The sequence below is a fragment of the Fomitopsis serialis genome (genome assembly GCF_022376445.1).
Source record: "Fomitopsis serialis strain Sig1Antser10 chromosome Unknown B0H18scaffold_129, whole genome shotgun sequence".
Lineage (NCBI taxonomy): Eukaryota > Fungi > Basidiomycota > Agaricomycetes > Polyporales > Fomitopsidaceae > Fomitopsis > Fomitopsis serialis.
This window is the reverse complement of record NW_025955089.1, coordinates 87,634-108,054: the sequence shown is the minus strand read 5'-3', so window position 1 is coordinate 108,054 and position 20,421 is coordinate 87,634. Positions and strand designations below refer to the sequence as shown.

At 54.5% G+C, this 20,421-nt stretch overlaps 6 protein-coding genes across 6 annotated transcripts; 4 read left to right on the top strand and 2 right to left on the bottom strand.

Moving 5' to 3' along the window:
- The first annotated feature begins 76 nt into the window (after nt 1-76).
- B0H18DRAFT_1040150 (uncharacterized protein) lies at nt 77-2,059 on the top strand. Its single transcript, XM_048030529.1, has 13 exons — nt 77-121; nt 173-371; nt 424-446; nt 501-666; nt 795-856; nt 914-1,011; nt 1,067-1,137; nt 1,198-1,205; nt 1,259-1,408; nt 1,463-1,478; nt 1,529-1,571; nt 1,627-1,664; nt 1,719-2,059. Exons 2-13 carry the CDS (start codon nt 349-351, stop codon nt 1,960-1,962), a joined length of 942 nt encoding a protein of 313 aa, XP_047887368.1. The 5' UTR covers nt 77-121; nt 173-348; the 3' UTR covers nt 1,963-2,059.
- A 2,188-nt stretch (nt 2,060-4,247) lies between these two features.
- On the top strand, nt 4,248-5,260 carry B0H18DRAFT_1040137 (uncharacterized protein). Its single transcript, XM_048030528.1, has 6 exons — nt 4,248-4,468; nt 4,531-4,575; nt 4,649-4,695; nt 4,757-4,874; nt 4,971-5,166; nt 5,229-5,260. The coding sequence occupies exons 1-5, from the start codon at nt 4,380-4,382 to the stop codon at nt 5,011-5,013; spliced, it is 342 nt and encodes a 113-aa protein (XP_047887367.1). The 5' UTR covers nt 4,248-4,379; the 3' UTR covers nt 5,014-5,166; nt 5,229-5,260.
- Nucleotides 5,261-5,996: 736 nt separating this feature from the next.
- On the top strand, nt 5,997-7,426 carry B0H18DRAFT_1124660 (phosphatidylserine decarboxylase family protein; the record flags this gene model as incomplete). The annotated part of the gene is made up of 2 exons (XM_048034896.1): nt 5,997-6,061; nt 6,121-7,426. The coding sequence occupies 2 exons, from the start codon at nt 5,997-5,999 to the stop codon at nt 7,424-7,426; spliced, it is 1,371 nt and encodes a 456-aa protein (XP_047887366.1).
- Nucleotides 7,427-8,489: 1,063 nt separating this feature from the next.
- Nucleotides 8,490-9,957, bottom strand: B0H18DRAFT_82486 (NADP-dependent oxidoreductase domain-containing protein). The gene is made up of 4 exons (XM_048039339.1): nt 9,846-9,957; nt 9,553-9,760; nt 9,015-9,110; nt 8,490-8,957 (listed from the first exon to the last, which is right to left on the bottom strand). The coding sequence occupies exons 2-4, from the start codon at nt 9,611-9,613 to the stop codon at nt 8,638-8,640; spliced, it is 477 nt and encodes a 158-aa protein (XP_047887365.1). The 5' UTR covers nt 9,614-9,760; nt 9,846-9,957; the 3' UTR covers nt 8,490-8,637.
- Nucleotides 9,958-11,598: 1,641 nt separating this feature from the next.
- B0H18DRAFT_1040128 (prim-pol domain-containing protein) lies at nt 11,599-13,338 on the bottom strand. The gene is made up of 6 exons (XM_048030527.1): nt 13,036-13,338; nt 12,600-12,985; nt 12,328-12,550; nt 12,016-12,277; nt 11,862-11,963; nt 11,599-11,810 (listed from the first exon to the last, which is right to left on the bottom strand). The coding sequence occupies exons 1-6, from the start codon at nt 13,288-13,290 to the stop codon at nt 11,797-11,799; spliced, it is 1,242 nt and encodes a 413-aa protein (XP_047887364.1). The 5' UTR covers nt 13,291-13,338; the 3' UTR covers nt 11,599-11,796.
- Nucleotides 13,339-13,638: 300 nt separating this feature from the next.
- Nucleotides 13,639-20,317, top strand: B0H18DRAFT_1124657 (multidrug resistance-associated ABC transporter; the record flags this gene model as incomplete). Its single annotated transcript, XM_048034895.1, has 37 exons — nt 13,639-13,644; nt 13,698-13,803; nt 13,874-13,983; nt 14,035-14,914; nt 14,964-15,257; nt 15,316-15,366; nt 15,419-15,552; nt 15,604-15,630; nt 15,684-15,773; nt 15,826-15,845; nt 15,896-15,989; nt 16,045-16,051; nt 16,108-16,169; nt 16,222-16,635; nt 16,683-16,713; nt 16,763-16,818; nt 16,868-16,967; nt 17,020-17,085; nt 17,136-17,673; nt 17,728-17,800; nt 17,853-17,865; nt 17,922-17,957; nt 18,005-18,043; nt 18,093-18,329; nt 18,383-18,427; nt 18,479-18,600; nt 18,651-18,681; nt 18,733-18,875; nt 18,933-18,977; nt 19,037-19,168; nt 19,219-19,432; nt 19,492-19,565; nt 19,621-19,754; nt 19,811-19,877; nt 19,928-19,983; nt 20,041-20,107; nt 20,171-20,317. 37 exons carry the CDS (start codon nt 13,639-13,641, stop codon nt 20,315-20,317), a joined length of 4,761 nt encoding a protein of 1,586 aa, XP_047887363.1.
- Nucleotides 20,318-20,421: the final 104 nt, after the last annotated feature.

Genomic DNA, 20,421 nt, shown 5'->3' with positions numbered 1-20,421 from the left:
ATTGCCAATGATCGTGTGCATGCTGGGTGCTTATTCAATATGTAGTGATCATGAGCGTCGCGGGTGTAACACTCAACTCAGACGTGGTGAGTACAGGAAGAGGAATTCAAGGCAGTCTCCCGTAGGCAGACCTTGTAGTACGCGACCATGTTGAGCTGATGGCTGCATATAGTCGCGGTCGACGTCGCCGAGGAACGCGCTTATTGCGTGCGCACGCAACCGCGTATCTTGAGATCGAGGCAACATAAGCAGAACAAACATAAGTATCTTTCCGCGCCAGCGCCTTGTCTACTTGCCCTCATCGTCGCCGGCTTTCCTGTCAGGCAGAGCCTTGACCACTCTTTTCTGATGTCACTGCTGGGTACAGCTGAGTACGTCGCATTGCCCCACAAGGCTGCACAGTGTCGACTTACCCAGTTCAAGCTTGGTCTCTCTTGCAGTTACGAGTAAGTCATGAGGCGCACCCTGCCGTGTCCCAGTCCTCAAGTGCCGTTCGGTAGCTGCTGTATTCTATGAGTATGGCCTGACGTTGGCGCGGGAAGTGCGACAATACTGGGGTCACCGCTTCGACATCCCTAGCGCGGTGTTCTTTGCCAACCGGTACCTATGCTTGATCAGCAGAGCCGTCGTGTTGTCAGCCATGTTTGCGGGACCATCAGACGCGGTGCGTGTAAGGTTATAATTTTATACGCTCGACTATTTTCATGCTGATCTATGTGTGTCGGCGTGGAAGAGGTGCGACGATCCCCCGTTCGAAGCATTATATTTGCATTGACAGTCAATGACAATCTCAGATGCTCGGTTTTAGTTTGGTGTGCAGAGGTTTACGCAGTCATTGGTCTTCTTGTGATCACATGTGAGCCTTGCCAACAACTCCTTAACTTGGACGATCATCAGTGAACCCGCGTACCAGTGCTATCTGCCGCCAGAGTCTACACGCTGTGGTATGGAACCATTTGGCCCTCGCTACTTGTCATTATATCCGGGCTGGTGCTTCCGGTTTTCAGCATAGTAAGAGGGCAATCACTCCTTATGTCGTCTTCTCAATCGGCTAAACCACGATCAGGCTATCATGAAGTTTACTGTGAAGGCGGCTCTCAGTAACTATATCACTTGCAATGCAGGCCTGCAGGCAGGGTATGGCACCTCTACTCGTCATACATGTTCAGTATTCACTTATAGTCGGGTTTCATCTAGGACAAGCAGTCCGTCTATTTTACCCCCGCTGAGTGTCTTGCGCTGACCCATCGCACAACAGCTTATGCGGTATATTTCATCGCTCGCTCGATAAGCATTGTGCCCGACATCCTGGTTGTGGTGTTCACATGGACGAAAGCATATGGGCTGATGGCCTCCGCACGAGCAGCTGGTGTCGTTGCATTATTGCCGAGAGCATTGTTACGAACCGGTACGAAATGTCATGCTAAAATGCTATAACGGGGGAAACTGACTACATCTCCAGGAATCCAATACTTCGCGTAGGTCCCTCCGAACGCTGCAAATATAGACTCTAATCACTGTTATCAAGTGCGGTGGTACTGTTTAACACCTCTTTGCTCCTGCTTACATTGGTGAGTTGCCCGGAATGGGTGCCGGTCGGAATATTGACTAATTCTATGGTTCAAGGCTACGGACGTCACGATCAACACCTCTGACCTTGTCGCGTATGTCATGCAGTCCTTCCTCTGATGACCCCAATCTCAGTATTTCACAAACAGGTTGGCCGCCATCATGATGTCGCGCTTCATGCTCTACCTCCGACAAACCACACACAGCAAGTGGACCGTTGTGCAGACTACCCGTTACGACAATGACCTTTTGGGCAATATGGGAGAATACTTGGATGATGATTGGGACAGCGATTGGGACAGCGACTCGGAAAGTGATGCCGATGAAATGATCTTTGAGCCCGCAAGTGGAGTGCAAGACCCGACTGGATCGGTCTTCGACTTCGTACCGTAACAAATTCAGCCACGGAGCCAGTGTTATGGTTTTATGCATGTAGCCTGTACAATTCAATCTTCTGCATACACAATGGTTCACTCAGAAGGAACTCTAACGACACAACTCAGGATGGAAGGCGATGACACCCTTCCACCTCCGGCGGACGCGTCGGTCCCCTCCGGATCAACGGAAGACTGAGTGCGTAATTCAATATTTCCTGAATCCTGTACTAATCGATCGCGCCTCACAACTATCACGCAGCATGCAGCGTTCCACTTTCACTGTGGGCGATATCCTCGAGTAGACCGCGGTTCCCATCATGACGGCGCACTGCACAACGGACGCCGTCGACAGACAACTTGACCGTCGCATCCTCGGTGATTCACGTTGCTACAACGCGGCAGCCAGGTAAAGTCTGCTGATAGAACACCGCCGCCCTAGCCTGTCATATCATGGGCGGCGCAAAATTTACTGTCGAAGTACGTGAGGTTACCTAGACGTATCTGTCCTACTGTGTGGATGACTCATCATTGCGCCACGTAACAGCACGGTAACTGCATAGGGCCCTACGGTATACTCGTGACAAGACCGAGAAGCACAGGTCAATGGAAGATGAACTGTTCTTAACACAAAACTAGGGGCACAGGTAAGTGTCTGCGTTCAATGGTCATATATCTGCATATCCGCGTCACAAAATCGGCATACGTCGGTAGCCCAGGTAACATTGAATCATTACTCCCCGAGTTTCGTATCCTCATCCGAACGCACTGGCTGGAACGCACTACAATCATGTTCGACATCCAAAGACGTTGCAAAATAAGCTCTTTGGTTCGAGATGGCTGTCGTGTCACTGACATCAATTCACAGAGCTGAAACAGGGGACGGTGTACCTGCGACAGACGTGACGGTGAAGCAGATGCCGGAAATCTTTCGAAAAGTTTGCTCGAGCAGCATATCGTCCACTGGCATGTAGTCCCGCGGGCCTGCTCCATATAAGGCCCCGTCAGAACAGTGTCGCTTTGTTAGTCCTGGCGACTTTCACCCTCCATACACTTATCTTTCCCGCCGATGCTGGACAGTAAGTTAGCTTGATATTGTGCCTATACGTATCTCTTCTCACGAGGTGTTCGTATCGCAGCACTTTCGTCTGCAAAGACTCATCATAGCCGCAATACCACCGACAACGACTCAGATGAACACGCTAGCTCTGTTCTTGTTGCTTTTGAACGCCATCGGGATACTCTCAGTTCCAATCGACTCAAGGTTCGATACCTGTCACAGTGCGTTATGCGAGTGAGAAGCTGATGTAAATCGTTCGCTTTCAGGTCCTCAGACTATGTGACACTCGTTGAGGAGCGGGGATATGTGCCAAAGTATGTCTTACATCTCACATCTCGCGGTTGTTGTGGTGTCAATTTTGTGCTCACACGTGGTCTTCAACTGTAGTGGTGTCACCTGGGGGATGGGGTGCTGTTTTGGGGGCATGTGGGCATGGCCTAAATGGCGAGAGCATCCTGTATGCGATGTATGGCTCCCTGAGAAACTGGCGAGCTGTGAAAGGACCTAATTGTCCGCACCCCGCAGCACTCAACCATACACACGCAAGAGGCTAGATGATGCGCAGGCTTTGCTGATGTTTGCCTGATCATACAGACCGTCGGTCGCGGAGTTCGTAGCCCAGGAGTTGGTCCGGTCAAGGCAAGAACCAGACGCTCCCATCCTCGGACACCAACGGCGCGCGATGGGATGTGACGTAGAATTATAGTACTTAGCATATGATACGGTGTCATACTGAAGCTTGGGACTGTTACACCCTTGCGTGCTACATTGAGACCCATCATAAGGGGCGCTGTCTGTCGCTCGTGCGAGGACTTTGCTTAGAATACACATTCCCACTCGTTCGCAGCGGACGTGTCCACGCCCTCGTCCACTTGAACTGTCAGATCACGACGTAGACACGTACGCCGCCTAACTACCATGACTACTATTACAATGAACATCGCCTTCCGCACCGTCATCTCAAAAGTCGCGGTCCACATGACACATGATTGTCAAACCGAGATGTACATTCTAATAAATCGCCTGTGCAATGAGGGGATGCCGCGCCGAGATACCATCTACAGAACACGAAGTCCAACTCAGGCGCGATGATCAACACGACGACGAATTCGTCGGAGGCTGACAGGATATCAACAGAATGGAGATGTTGCCCTGCCACTCGAGATCGCAACAACGAAGGGGCTACCTATGTAAGCAAGCATGGCGACCGCTCTGGTCCCCAGTTCGCCTGGGCGGCCACCTTACCTTTCATACTTGGTGTAGAGCAGTGAGTGAACCCTGCAGGCGTGTTTCCGAGTTACGACTGACCATGGACCAGCCTCCGTTTCCGAGTCGTCCATAACCCTCGCTTTTTGAAGTGCACATTCGACGCTAGGATGTTCAACTTGTCCACGCTGTTCTTTGCCGCTGTTGTCAGCGCACTAGTCGCTGCGAACGTGGTTGTCGCCGCTCCCATACCTGACAAGTGCGTTCTATCAAATTACGTCAAGTATGAACGTCATACTCACGCACCTCTCTTCGGATCAGAGGCTACACCAACGCGCTCGTGGATCGCCACTGGCATTTTCCAGGGTATGCCAAGTCTCTTCCAACGGATACTGACAGTACTGCTGGTGCTGACCATCATCCACTTCGCGCTCAATAGAACAGGAGGAACTATACAATTCGGGATGCCTGTTGTTGACGACATATGTAAGTGTTTTTATACTGTCGATAATCGGCGCACTGACGCGAATCCAAGCCGTTCGTGAAGCCTCTGAGCGCCACGGTTTGGAGGCCTATGATCTGCAGTTTGGCGTAGCGGGAGAGGCAGCGATCGATTCGCCGCCATCGCAAGTCACCGCGTATACAGAAAGCAGCATTCTAGTCGAGTCGTAGCGGACAATTGTGTTATCGAGATCGCGAAGCATCTTTCACGCGCCTTGTCAGCTCAGAGTGCGCGACCAAATATGTCTGCGAAACATCAGGTACTCACCTGGTGTACTACCTGTGTCCTGTCGCCGCCCTTGAGCCGTCGAGCCAAACTGGAATTTGGATGATGCGAGGCCGTATTCAGTGACATAGTACTTAGGCAGCTCGAAACACACTTAGCACCTCGCTCGTCTTACCACGCACTGCGCCTGGCAAGAATATGCAGCCTGAGGGCTGTACCTATATAGTAGATATAAGAGATCTGTCCTCAAATGTGAGCCTCGTTTTGAGATGGGAAATTTAGACGTACATACTAACAGCCTGGCTATGTCTCGATGCTATACACTAGCGTCCGAGTCGACCTTAGGTGGGCAAGAGAATGCGAACTTGAACGTTGAAACGTTGAAGCCTGAGCGCGAGTCCGGCCTTCGACGTCGGCGCGAGTCCGGCCCTCGTCGACACGCCCGTCCTGCGCAACGTTGAACGCCGAGGGTGGCGGGCTGTGGCGGGCCGCGGCACGGCGCGCAGATCGCAATCTAAGCGCCGAAATACAAATTGGACCTCCAGTGTCGAATTTGGCTTGGGAGCTTCCTCGCCACCTCGCCTCAACGTGGTCCAAACTTTCAATCGCAGGCATGAAAGAATGCCCTCGTGTTGCCCACTGATTTGCGGTGTATGTCCTTCGCAGACAAATACACAGCTCAAGGTCAACGGCCCAGCGGCTTATCCGGATGCTAAGTGCCATTGTTATGGGTCGCTTATGTCGATGTCTACTCTTTACTGACTTGATTGCCGTGTTTTGACCGCCCCAGTTCGTGGATCGTAAATATGACGTTCCAACTCGTAGCCGCTGCTTCACAGAAAAGAAACGGGCTGACCCGTAGAGTGGTACTAGTAAATCTGTCGGGCCGTGTGACCAGTGTGACGTAGTTCGGTGGTCAGTACTCCAGTGACGAGGTGCCAGACTGGCCGGTGTATGCAAACCGTCGCCCTCATAAACTTCTCGGTTCACCATCCTACTTTCCAACTCCTGGCATTCGTACTGATCCTTCCCTACCACAACTTCTTCATCTAGTAGTATAATGAGCAAACAGACGAAGATCCATGCTCGACATGAGGACGTTCCGAAGGAACATCATGTACACAGGTGAGCTCACGCCTTCGACTCGACTGAAGACATATGTGCCGATGCATGCCTTTTCACAGAACTGGTGACTGGCTTCCTGGAGACCATCGCGTCCACAAGGAATGGCTGAACGGCGTCATTGAGCATGTCGACAAGAACCCGAAAGACATTCAACCCGTTATACAAGAGTTCAAGACGCTCATCGAGACCAACACGCGCGTTTACATGCTCGTGCAGTCCATGTTCGAGCAGATCCCTTCCAAGAAGCCCTATTCGTCCGACCCGACCGGCCACAAGCAGATTAGGGACCACAAGCACATGCTTCAACTGCTTAACCACCTCATGACCACTGCACCGCACTGGAGTGACAGTTCGCACCGCGTCGGCATGGTCGGCGTGCCCATCAACGCCGTCCTCGACTGGCCTATGGGTACCCCCAGCGGCTTCGCGTTCTTCCTCGACCCCGATGTCAACCAGATGCTGAAGAAGGTCCTCGACGCGTGGGGTGCGTTCCTTTGCTCCGAGGATTCGGCCAAGCAGGCGCTCCACGACGGCCCGAGCGGCTGGTTCAGCGCGCACGGCAAGTCCGACCTCTCCGCCGTTGCGAACGGCGCTGCGGGCACCTCACACGCGTTTGAGGATCTCTTCGAGTGCGACCCCTCAAAGTCCTATCACGGCTTCGCGTCCTGGGACGCGTTCTTCACACGCAAGTACAGGGAGCATGCGCGCCCCATCGCTTCACCGGATGACGACAACATTATCGCGAACGCATGCGAGTCGAAGGCGTACAACATCGCGCACAACGTCGCGCTGCGCGACGCGTTCTGGATCAAGGGCCAGCTGTACTCCGTGCTCGACATGCTCGCCCACGACGAGCGCGCGCCACTCTTCGTCGGCGGGACGGTCTACCAGGCGTTCCTCTCCGCGCTCTCGTACCATCGCTGGCACGCGCCCGTCAACGGACGCGTTGTCCGGGCGTACGTCAAGGAGGGCACATACTACTCCGAGCCGCTTTTCAGCGGCGTGGGCGACCCCGAACGGCGGGGGAGCGCCAAAGACGGGGATGAGATCGACAAGGGGGGCGAGACCGACTCGCAGGTATACCTGACCGCCGTCGCGACGCGCGCGATCATCTTCATCGAGGCGGACAACCCCGCGATCGGCCTCATGGCCTTCCTGGGCGTCGGCATGGCGGAGGTGTCGACGTGCGAGATCACCGTGCGCGAGGGCGACCATGTGAAGAAGGGGGACGAGATCGGGATGTTCCACTTTGGCGGCTCGACCCATTGCTTGATGTTCAGGAAGGGCGTGGACGTGCAGGGATTCCCGGAGCCAGGAAGTAAGGAGAACGTCCCTGTACGTGGCCAAATCGCTGTGGTTGCGTAGATAGGCACGGTTTCAGTATCAAAACGTTCACTTCGTGAACATACAGTGCAGCGTGACGTGGCAAGCGTCATACGCTCATACCGGATTGGTTCCACTACACGTGCTTTGACGTCCTCATTGTTCCCGGAGTCGGGGGTATAGTGACGGTGTCGATGATGTTTCTCGCAGATAACAACTTTGGCCCAGGACAGTGTGCGTCATAATCGGGACTCGCAGTGCAGTAATTATCACCAGATACACTCTCATTGGCCTTTCTGGTCACATGTATTGTGGTGCTTCGTTCCGTGGTGAATATATGCATGCACTAAACGAGAGAATCCAAGCAGCTACGCTGGGAGGGGCCTGAGCTTGCGATGGAGGCACTATAGCACGATGCACATCACATGCTACTCAGTACGACTTCGCAGCAGTTGAGGCCACCGAGGGGAGGAGGGAGCCGAAGCTACAAGTGGGCGGAACCGCAATGATTGAGGCTTCCAGGTAAGACAATGTCATTCTGAGGTCCCAGCTCCGAGAAGGGTGACGCGGACGGACGGCACTGTCGACGTCTACCAAGGAATCCAAAGTACCTGAGGCTTCATGCAGTCCATGTGATATGATGGCATAAGCATACATTACATCTCACAACTTCCCCTCTTCTGTTTATACACATTGCTCCGATATTGGCGTCTACGCCGTTCAGCATAACTCCAACACGAGAACTCCAAGTAGACTGCTCTCGAAGCAGGGGCAAGGCTCACCGCTTGCAGTCTGCGAAGCCGATGTCGCCGTAACCCGTCCAAAACGGCTTGCAGATACGGATAGAGCCCTCCTTCTCGATATCAAACAGTTTCTGGACCTCCTCCCTTGACAGGTCAACGATCTGCATGTTCGCGATGATCCGGGCGGGCGTCTCCGACTTTGGGATGGCTGCATACGACGTCAACATCATACCAGTACTAATATGGAAGTGGCTAAAAGCGCTGCCCACGTACCGTTCACGCCAGGACGGTTCGCGTGGAAGGAGATGAGGACGTTGTGCGGCGTGACGCCGTGCTTCGTCGCGATCTCCTTCACGACGACGTGGTCGGCGAGGGGCACATCGCCCGACCCAAGCGGGCAATACGCCGTGACCGCGACGCCCTTCTCCCTACACAGCTCGACGAGCTCCTCCTGCGCCAGGCTCGGATGGCTCTCGATCTGGTTGACCGCGGGCACGATGGACGCGACCTTCAAGAGCTCCCGAGGAACGGCGCGCTCACGTTGCTCACGCCGATCGCGTGCACCTTGTCCGGGTGCGCCTCGAGGACAGCCTCCATGACCTTCCAGGTGTCGAGCCAGTTGAGCGACCGGTCCGGCTTGCGGTCCTTCACCGGGCACGGCCAGTGCATCAGCCAGAGGTCGACGTACGGCGTGTCAAGCGCGGCAAGCGACTTTTGCAGGGCCGCGAGCGGGTCGGCGTGCTCGGTGTTATTTAGCTTGGTCGTGAGGAAGATCTCCTCGCGCGGCACGCCAGAGCGCTTGATGCCCTCACCGACCTGCCTCTCGTTAGCTGGGCCGGGAGTAACGTCAGACAAGGGACGAGAGGATACAAACAGGACGGGCGCACAGTATGCTTGCGCGGTGTCAAGATGCCTGTAGCCGTGCTTGAGTGCAACCTCAACAGCCTGCTCTACGGTGCCTGGACCTCCAGGATGCCACGTTCCTATAGTGAAAATCACCCGTCAGTACCTCAAAACTTCAGTATGTAACTGCCTGAACTCGGGAAGAGTGCTCGGTGCACGATGGTGTCTTCATCTCGCACTGTATCCAGTCAGTCTTGTCTCCGAGCGCGGCTCGAGGTGACTTTCTATGGCTCCGAATGGCTGGGACACCTTGCCAGCTGGCCCGGCACATGTCCCTACGACATGCCTATGCGCGCTGACCTGTGCATGAGCGGGACCTGAGACAGCCCAACCAGCGCCCGACAACACTGCGATGTCGACAGCATTTTCAGTTCAGGTTCCCTCATTTGCCGTGATGAGGCTACCAAGGGCACCTGTGCTAGCTGCTTGCGCCTTGCCCTTCGAAGAGCGGAAGACTCGAGACGAGGTACGCGTAGCGTCTACAGCTCGTTCACCAAAGTGGACCTAACCTGACACACGTACCGAGACCAAGGGTGGGCATCTGAGCGCCGGTGTTCAAGGTGACATACTTCGAAGCAGGCATTTCGCGGACGAGCAAGTGGTAGACGTGGAAAGCTCTGAGGGGAGAAAGTAGCTGAGAGCGACAATCAGGGCTATCGTCTAGGTGAACGATATTTATATGGCCTTTTGTCCCTCGCAGGGAGTAGCGCCTAGCTGTTCGAGTCAATGGCTGTTGACGGTGACAGTGAGTGCTTCGTCACTGCACAAAAGCGCCTCATACGAAGTGCTCACACGGGACCAACGTTACGACTCACCAGTGCTTATTTGATAAAGAGATGAGATTGTTCGTCAGCATCCGCAGGTACTGCGGTAAGCGAAGCACAGACGCGTCTCGCGCCTTGTCTCGAAATGCCGTGACGTTGATTGATTGCACAGTGACACTTGAACGACGCCGTGATCTTGAACGGCTCTAGTGACCACTGGTGCCGCCGTAGCTCTCTACAACTCTTGAGCACTGTAGACGTCTGTGAGTGGAAGCGGATACCTGTTGACAGACGCAGTGCCTCTCATCGCGAGGCTACCTATGAGCTACTTTCGCTCGCTTGCTCGAGGAGCCAGATGCTCGATACGAGCCGAGAGACGCACCTAAGTCTCGTTCTCCAAATGGGGCCGGACCTAAAATACATGTCAAAATGGGCATCTGGACGCCAGTGTTGAGCGCGACATACCTTTGCGATTTTCAAATGAGACGAGGTAAGTAGACGGGATGAGCGGTGAGGACTATCGATGAGGTCGACAAGACGCATAGAGGGACGGAAGCCGGACTTCCGTTGATCGTAGGGTGGAGCCCAGCCAAATAAAGCAACATAGGCAAATGATCCAGCATACCGCTCGAACATCTAAGTTCCGTTGACGGTGTTTGACAGATGAATGGGATGTAGCCACCACGCGTTGCCCGACGACTAGAGTCGGGTTTAGTCCAGCAGGCGACATTACTCACCTTCGATGCCAGTGCATGGGCCACGGGTAGTATTGACTCTACTACACTGCAGCTCAAGCCCTGGATCGACGCGTCTCTTCTAGGCCATTGCACAATTGCTTCTTCTGCTGCGGATTCTGTGGTTGCTACCGCAAGTTCAGGCTGGTCCGATCAAGCTCGAAGTCGCTATACATGGGACACCGCTGGTCAGCTCACACATTATGCTACAGCACATCGCTTGCACAGCTTACACTCCAAATTTTGAAGACGTCCGCGGACAACCAGCTGTATTAGGGTAGTCTTGCTGTGAGAGTGGAACTACGCCGCATTAGCATCAACTCTGGAACTGTAAGCCAGCAACCAATAGGCGAGAACAAGTACCCACCACTCGAAGGCAACTCACGGCAGGCGCAACTTTGAGACAGCTCATTAGAAGTGCCTCGGGTCCATCATGTCGCCGTCAAATGCAAAGTACAATTGTGTCGCTGGGATAGTTGTGGTCCAGTTCATCCGAACTCATGGTGCAATGCCCTTCACAACAGCCACCACTGACCAAATGGGCTGCTTCTTGCTATGTACCGGGTCCCTGCGCATCGAGGGCACTGCTGGACCTGAAAGGATGGATTGAGCCTCTGGGATACAGCATCCCGCTTTACTCACCTATGTACACGGGTCGCACTCCGGACCGCTTTGTCTGCACAGCAAGGATCCCACCGCCCTGACAAATGAGGACACCGTCGAATAGAAGGTGTCCAGAGACGATCGTGAACAGGGCGAAGACCACGAGTTTCACTTGCAACGAACCCCAGGTGCCGAGCACGAACATGTCGCACGCAGAGCAATATCGACGACACTGCATCCAAGGTCGTACTGCCTTCATTCGAGCGTGTCGATGATATCGTCTCTATAAATGGGCATAAAGTTTAATATTATGGTGTCTGTGAGAGGTTGGTACGAGACTAAGTCTGCAACGGAGACTATTCTCCGCTAAGTCAGAGCCCACCGTAGTTGCACCCGAACCGCAGTTGTACATACCCGAGAGTTTCGGATGCGCGGTTTCAAGATGACAATCTCGTTCTGGGTAGGATGCGTGGACAATTCACCCGGTGTCCGAGGCAGCCGTCTATGTACCACTGGGCAGCGGGACATGCACTGGTACAAATGCAAATGCGTCAGATACAATATGTGGGAAGACCGACCGGACAGCTAGACAGCGAGGAATACAACGTGCTGACAAAACACTACAACAGTGATATAAATACAACTCCATAGGAGTATTTCAAGCTTCACCACGTTCGATCTGCAAAGAACAATGTGAGGAAGGGGTCTGTGAGATCACCTGCCAACGTACCTGGACCAGCCTCCCGCTTTGCGCGCCTCACCTCTTCCATGAGCGCAGCGACGTGCCTGTCGAGCATCTCAACGTACGGCTTCATCGACGTTTTCTGCCAATCTATGGGCAGCCGTCAAGCACAGTCCGATCAGTGTGCAGCTCATTAACATACCAGAGTGATGTTCCGCAGTATCGCCTCCAGCGCTCGCCCCGAGCTCGTCGAGCTCGCGCAGCAGCTGACTCACAGTGGGCACGCGCTCGGGCCTGAAGCTGTCGATCGCGCTGGGGTCGACGGGAACGCAGACCCGGCCTGTCTTGGGGTGCACACAGAAGGGTGCCTTGAGCAAATGGTTGCGATGCTTCGAGACTTCAGCATCGAGCCGTGGGTAGGTATACTGCAGTACGATGTCTTCCATTGCGGCTACCAAGGCTTCCTAGAGTCTGTTAAAACGCATCGTGCTGCGAATGGAAAAGAGCAACTCACTTTTCCCTTTCCTTTTTCTGCCCTTGCCTCTTTCTTGAGGTCGTCCCACTTCGCTTCCGACGAGAGTCCGGGCTTGGCCTCCCATTTGGCACGTAACCGTTCGACAACACCGGAGTCGGGAATGAGTTGTAGGAGTGTCTCCCAGCCTTCTTCTTGGGCAAAGCAGTCTTGATCCTCGAGGACGAGATCGTTAAACAAATGTCTTAGGGGCTCCAGCGCCATCCTGTACTGGTGTCATCACTACAAGCAGCGTGCAAGTCGAGAGCACTCACTGGATGCCCGGCGGAAGCGCCTTTGTTCCCTGACGCACGTTCACCTTCTTACGCATTTCCTTCCCCCCTTGTATCACCGTCAGCCAGCCCACTAGTGCCCGCCGTTGCTCATCGGTCAAATCCATCGCCTCCTTGTCCGAGATCCACAAGTGGATACCACGCCGACCAGAATAGACCCAAAGCAGGTGCTTGTAGCCAAATTGGTCACGTACGGCGCGATCTAGCACGCCCACGGCGGCGGCGATGAAGGCCCAGCAGCGTTTGCAGATGTCGGCGCCGGAGCAGCATGTACGGATCTCGTCGTAGTCGGTCATATCGATATCAAAGACGAGCTCGCGGAGCTGGGGCGTAAAGTTGGCAGCGCGGACGGTCTTTCGGTCTCGGGGCTGTGGTAATCGGTGAGCTCGAGAGGGGGAAGACGCGTCGCTGAACATACCTTGGCACTGTAGACGGGCCCTATCTCAAACCGCGTCGGATTCAACTGACAGACTTGCTTCTTGAGGTCGTCAGCATCTGCAAAAGACTGGTACCGGACGTAGGTGTCTGGCGGCAGAGTGAAGGCCCATTCGCGATGCGTGAAGCGTTTTGTCGGGACGTGTTCGTGGTTCAGCCACCCGAAGATAGACTTGTAGGGATAGAGCCGCTTATAGAAAGCGAGCATGATCTCTGGAGACACCTCTTCCTGGGTCATAGTGCGAGTTATCACAAAGACGTACTGCTCGAAGGGAGTTTGCAGTAACTGAGCTCGCAGCGGCGCCTCCGAACTGGACGCGTTGTGTCACACTGTGACCGGACGCGTCGTATGTACATACACGTGAGCTGATGGGAGATGAGATCGGGGAAATTATGTTCTGGGACTCCCTCTGGACTCCCTGCGACTGGACTGCGAGGAGTCCGAGTCGGCCAGCGGAAACGCCATCCTCCCAAACGTTTTGACTGCTGTTCTGGACACATTTGCTTATATTTCTCGACTCTCTGAAAGGTGGTGGGTCTTCCGAATTCATCGTCTCGTAATTTGCGCATTGCTTATCTTAGTTCAATGCGGGTGCCCATGCGGTCGTAGTGGCCATTTTCTTGCCGCCCCTGACTCTTCCTCAGCCTGACTGCGAGCCGCCGGAGCCGACATTCATATTCACTGGTAAACTCAATTTGCGCCCGGACTGCAAGGCTTCACTCTTTCCCCATGCCTCAGTACCAGCTCGAGGTCGCGGTTGTGCTCGCGGTCAGCGCAGCATGCAGTCTGACGGTCTTTCTACTTTCGCAACCCAAGGAAGGCAAGATCCACCTCGATGTCGAGGAGGAAGAGCAGGACCCGTTCGATGTGACGAAGCCAGAGGATCTCGTGGACGGGACACCGGTCTACGGAGACGAGTTCTGGCACACGGTGCGTCCTAGAGTGTTGTCAAGGCATGCCGGGACTTATACCATGCGCTAGATGCGACTGAGGAAGTTGTTCTTCTCATTCCTCCTCGCAGCCATATTGATGGTCCAATGCGTCAGCCTCGGCTGGGCGGCCATTGAGGACGAGCGGACGAGCATTGCGGTGCACACCTTGCACGTCGTATTCGCACTCTACACGCTCGCAGTGGCGGCGCGCTCGGTGGGCCAACAGGACAACGAGCATGCTGAGTCCATGATACACCTGTCTGCCCTGACGTTCGTTGCGTCTGCCTTCCTGTTCACCACATCCATCCTGCCGTCCACCGAGCTGATCGACATCAGCTCGTTCGTGCCCTCGACCGTCCCGCTCGGTCTATTCTACGCAACGCTTGCGCTGTACATCGCGGCACTCGTCTTGGTCGCGACCACCCCATGCGGGCCACCGCTGCACTTCCCACCGGAGCAAATCTACTCGGAGAAGGTCACCGCGAAGATGACGAACACGAGCGAGGACAACGTGTGCGGGATCACGGGCGCGTCGGTGTGGGACACGCTGCTGTTCTCGTACACGACCAAGGTCGTGATGCTCGGGAACACGGCGGAGAGCCTGGAGACGGGCGACCTGCCGATCGTGCCTGCGGACATGCGCGCGACGACGCTCTTCCGGAACATGCGCGGCGCGTTGAAGAAATACCACCTCCGTGTGCGCCCTGGCAGGGGTTGGGAGCTTGGTTATCGTCTGCTGCGGGTCAACCTTTGGAATGTCACGACGGTCGTTGTTCTCGCGATGTCGGTCGCCGGTCTGTTCTATACGCCGCACTACTTCCTCCAGCGCGTCGTGCGCTACCTCGAGATGGATCCCGAGAGGAAGGACCGCAGTTGGGGATGGGCATACTGCTGTGGGTTGTTCTTCGCGAACGCCCTCACTCAGCTCAGTGAGTACTTGACTTCATTCGTCCATCTCAGTTTCTGAATGAAATATAGTCACGGGACAACTGTGGTCTTTGTCTACGACCACCCTGCAGGTCAGCTTCAAGGTTCAGCTGAACTCGATCCTGTACGCCAAAACGCTTGTGCGGAAGGACATCGCCTCATCTGCTGGCCCCGCTCCTGAGTCGGCGGCCGCCGAGAACGGTGTCGCCGCCAGTGCGAATACCGAAAACGGGGAGACGAAGAGCGACGAAGACGATTTCTCGAGCAAGGCACAGATCATGACGCTGATGACGACGGATGTGGACCGCGTCAGCGAGTTCGCATGGCACTTGTTTACGCTGTTTGGTATGTGGCTTCAAGTTAGCTCTTGATATGGACCGGGAGATGACCGTGCGTGCTTCAGATGCTCCCATCGAGCTCATTATCGGCACGATATTCTTGTACAGCTTGCTTGGTACGCACACGCATCGTCATGAATTACGCGGTCTGCTGATGGCTACTTATAGGCGTCTCTTGTTTCATCGGACTTGCGGTGACATGCTTGTTGCTCCCGCTCAACCACTTCGCGAGCAAGGTCGTCGTCTCGGCACAGGATAGCTTGATGAAAGCGCGTGACGAGCGTGTTTCTTTGATGAACGAGGTTCGTATCGGTTAGAGCCTGTACGATTAGTCTGCTCACTCGGGCGCGTAGATCCTTGGTGGTATTCGTATGCTCAAGGTAGGATTGACCTTTCGTCTGCATCCCTCGAGTATTGACGAATATCATATCAGTTTATGGCATGGGAGCGCAGCTTCGAAGCACGAGTCATGAAGGTTCGGGCGAAGGAATTGAGGTACCAGAAGCTCAACTACCATATCGAGGTACGTGACGTTTGCTTGTGGCAGTCGTGACTGGTTCTGATTCCTCGAGTAGGTTATCTTCAATGCCATATGGTATGGCTATGTGGGCAATGTTTGATGTGTAGGCTAACGGCTTGGTTCAGGGGTGCTTCTCCGATTATTGTCGCGCTGGTGTCTTTTTGGCACTTCGCCGTCGTTCGTGGGCAAGTACTAACGCCTTCCATCGCGTTCACTTCTGTAAGTACTTTCTGTGATCAACGGTAGTGCAAACTCTGATCATTAGGCACGGCAGATTAGCGGTAAGTCCATCAGACAACGGAAGGGTACGGGCATGAACTCATCCGCCCATGCTCAGTCTTCAACGAGCTGAAGTTCGCCTTGAATGCGCTTCCGGAGACGTTCATCAACATGCTTCAGGTGGGTATTCGTGGCGAATACATGCAATCAAGTTATTGACTCCTTTCGACAGTCTATGGTGTCCATGCGTCGTATTGAGAAGTATCTGCACGGTGCCGAGGTAGCAGTCGTCGAACCCCTGAGCCAGCAGTCGCAAGCTATCACGTTGCAAAACGCGACGATTACTTGGCCGCAGGACCGTGTCCGCGGTGCCAGCGCTACCCCCTCTGCTGCGTCGACCCCCAAGCAGAAATTCGTGCTGCTTGATCTGAGCATCGACTTCCCGGTAGGCGAGCTTTCGCTGATTTGTGGTAAGCTCGGAAGTGGCAAGTCTTTGCTTTTGCTTGCGCTCCTTGGTGAAGCGGATGTGCTTGCTGGCCAGTTGATGTGTCCGCGCTCGCCGCCTGATGCGATTGCTTCCTTCGCGGGCAAGGTTGTGCCTGAGGAGGAGTGGGTCGTGAAGGGCGTGTGTGCATATGTCCCTCAGGTATGCTCATTCGGTCGATGGGAGGATTATAGCTCACTTCGTAACAGAGTGCTTGGCTTCGTAACGCTTCAATCAGAGGTGGGTAGGCTACCTTTCTTTGTCCTCTTGGGTGCTCATGCCTCTGCAGAGAACATCCTATTCGATCTCCCGTATGTCGAGGATCGCTATCAGCGAACTCTTGAGGTACTGTGCCAAGCCTTCCATCATGACGTCTCTCACAGGGTCGGCATAGGTCTGCGCTCTAGTCAGCGACTTCAAGATCCTCGAGGACGGAGACATGTCGGAGATCGGTGAACGTGGCGTAAACCTGTCGGGTGGCCAGAAAGCTCGAGGTGGGTTCAACCGATTGGAAGTCAGAAAATGACGCCTCAGACATGTGTATAGTGTCGCTCGCACGCGCGGTGTACTCGCGTGCCTCGGTTCTTCTGCTGGACGATGTTCTCTCTGCGGGTGAGTTTTCAATGGACATCACGGTGCCTATCACTGACACGACCCCCTAGTTGACGCCCATACTGCTCACCACCTCTACAGCGAATGTCTACAGGGTGACCTGATGCGCGGTCGTACTCTGATACTGGTGTCACACCATGTACAGCTTTGTGCACCGGGTGCAAGCTACATCGTCGCTCTCGACAACGGCCGAGTCGCCTTCCAAGGCGATCGGGAGACGTTCCGGTCGTCTGGTGTACTGAACACGCTCGTCCAATCCGGATCTGCTGATGCAAATGATGACAAGGAAGAGACGACAGTAGCAGACGTAGAGGAGCTAGTCACCGAGAAGGAGTCATCCGACGACAATGGAGGACACTCCTTGGAGACTACCTCTACTGCCGCTACGTCTGAGACTGAGGTGAAGCCAGAGGAACGGAAGGCACCGCGCAAGCTCATCGAAGAGGAGAAGCGTGCTGTCGGTCGCATTGGCAAGGATATCTGGATGACGTACATCGACGCTTGCGGTGGTTATCTGTACTGGATCATGTTTGGCGTGGCACTACTGCTCGCAGCACTCAGTCCCGTTGCCGAAAATGGTTGGCTACGGTGCGTGACGCGTTGGCGGCGGGGCTTTCGTCGACCTGAACTCTCTCACAACAGTATCTGGACGGGCTCGGCGCTTGAAACAGACGAGCCAAGACCTCCATCCTTCTACATTGCTATCTATGCGGCAGTACGTCTAGGCTTTACGCTCAGCTTAATTAATTCTGACATGTCTTTCTCAGATCACTGGAGCTGGTATTTATCTCAGGTTAATTGCCCTATCCGTTTATGATTCTAACACGTTGTTCAAGGCGTTATCCTCCAGACTATCCGCTGGGTCGTTATTTGTAAGCCTGCCATCTTCGCCGTGATTCTCACTAATGACTTTGTACAGACCACGGTGGTATCCACGCGTCAACTGTCCTCTATCAGCGTACGCCTCTTATATGCCATGCGCACGTCTTCGTCTAACACCTTGTCAGGACTTCTCGAGGGCGTTCTCTTCGCCAACATCCGTTTCCACGATACGGTCTCTCGTGGCCGACTGCTCAACCGCTTTGGAAAGGACTTTGAGGGCGTTGATAGCAACCTTCCCGACAACTTCGGACGCAGCGTTGCCTACACCTTGTCTGCCACCACGACGTTCCTTACGATCACGTACATCGGAGGCTTGCCCTTCTTGTTGGCGGCTTTCATCTTTGGAAGTCTGTACTACAGCGGTGGGTCACTTCATTTCAATGTGGCCATGCCGCATACTCAAGGAGAAGCGCAGTTGGCAAGGTTTACGGACAAACATCTCGGGACATGCGGCGACTTGGTACGCATGCACAGTACGGTGTTAGCAATCAAACTCATATTTGACTCGCAGACTCTGTCACTCGCTCGCCTTTGTACTCCATTTACGGCGAGACTATTGCGGGCGTGACGGTCCTCCGAGCGTTCGGAGCTTCCACGAAGTTTATGAGAGACATGCTGCGATGCGTTGACACTGTTCGTCTTCAGTTCGTACTCGTCTTCGCTCATTGACCCATGACCACCAGAACACCAACCCGTACTACTGGATGTGGGGTGGTACGTTATTCGTCTCTTTATCATGACTGACCTATTCTCACGATCTCGCAGTGAACCGATGGTTGTCTGCCCGTTTCAACCTCCTCTCCAGCGCTGTTGTCGGAGTGACTGCCTTTGTATGCGTACTGACGCCCGGTATCACGGCATCGCTGGCCGGAATGGCCCTTGCGTTCTCCTCGACCATTCTGAACGACGTGAGTGATAATGTTCGCTTTCCCCTCCGATTCGAGATGAACTAATGCGCTTCGTAGCTCCTCTTCCTCGTACGACGATTCGTCGGGCTCGAGCAATCTATGGTAAGCTTGCATAGTGTAAATCAATACCGAGCTCGCACTGAAATGCATTCGCGACGCAGGTTGCCGTGGAGCGTATCAAGGAGTTTTCCGAGCTCCCACGCGAGCCTCCTGAATTCATTGAGCCGCGTCCTCCCGCCTCCTGGCCCGAGAAAGGCGCTATCAACTGCGAGAACCTCGTCATCCGCTATGCAGTGTGTCTTACCCTTCTTTTAATTCGCCCGTGTTACTCATTCGCGCGCAGCCCGACCTCCCGGATGTTCTACACCACCTGAACTTCACCATCGCACCTGGAGAGAAGATCGGCGTGCTCGGGCGGACGGGCTCGGGCAAGAGCACGCTCGCGCTCTCGTTCTTCCGCTTCGTGGAGCCCGTCGAGGGCCGCATCCTCGTGGATGGCTTGGACATCGCGAAGATGGGCTTGACGGATCTGAGGAGCAAGCTGACGATCATCCCGCGTGAGCTTCACCTGCTGGACGAGTCGTGGAGCGCTTGGTTACTTATTACGCATTTGCAGAGGATCCGACGATCTTGAGCGGGACGCTGAGGTCGACGCTGGATGTGTTCAATGAGTACGAGGACGCTGAGATCGTGCGTATCACCCCGTTGCGAGTAAGTCCTTCAGCTGACGCAGTATGTTCTGCAGTACGAGGCACTTCGTCGCGTGCATCTCATCCCAGCAAGCGATGTCCCGTCCGAAGATCCCGAGATGGTCAACGCGAATGTTTTCCGCGATCTCGACTCGTCCGTCTCGGAAGGCGGCGACAACTTCTCCACCGGGTATGCACGAACTCCTACATCGTCTTATCCGAGTCTGGCTGATCATGGCACCACAGTGAAAAGCAACTGCTCTGCATGGCTCGCGCCATCCTCAAGCGCTCAAGGGTGCTGCTGATGGACGAGGTAAGCTGTCTGCTGAACTGCGTGATTTTTCTGGCTCATCATTAGTTTAGGCTACCGCGAGCGTAGACTACGCTACCGACGAACTGATTGGGAAGACTATAAGACAGTAAGTGATCGCCTTCTGAACAGACCTCCACTTTTCACCGTCCACCTGTACCCGCAGAGAGTTCGCAGAGAGCACGCTCCTCACGATCGCACATCGGTTACGTACCGTGATAGACTACGACAGGGTACGTGCCCTCCCTCCCCTCCTTTTTCGCGCAACGTCCTAACACGAGATATCGATACCGCAGGTCATGCTCCTCGAGCAGGGCCGAATCGCCGAGTTTGATAAGCCCGCGGTGCTGCTGGCAAACCCGTCGTCAAAATTCCACAGCCTCTGCAAGGCCACGGGAAAGAGCGAGTTCGCAATGTTGAAAAAGCTGGCGGGCGTACAATAAAAGAGGGTCGCCGCACTCATGGTAGATTGATGACGCTCGGTGTACTGATTGACTAGAGTAGAGCAAGCTACATATTGTTCCTGTCTGTGGTGCTAAGTCGCTAG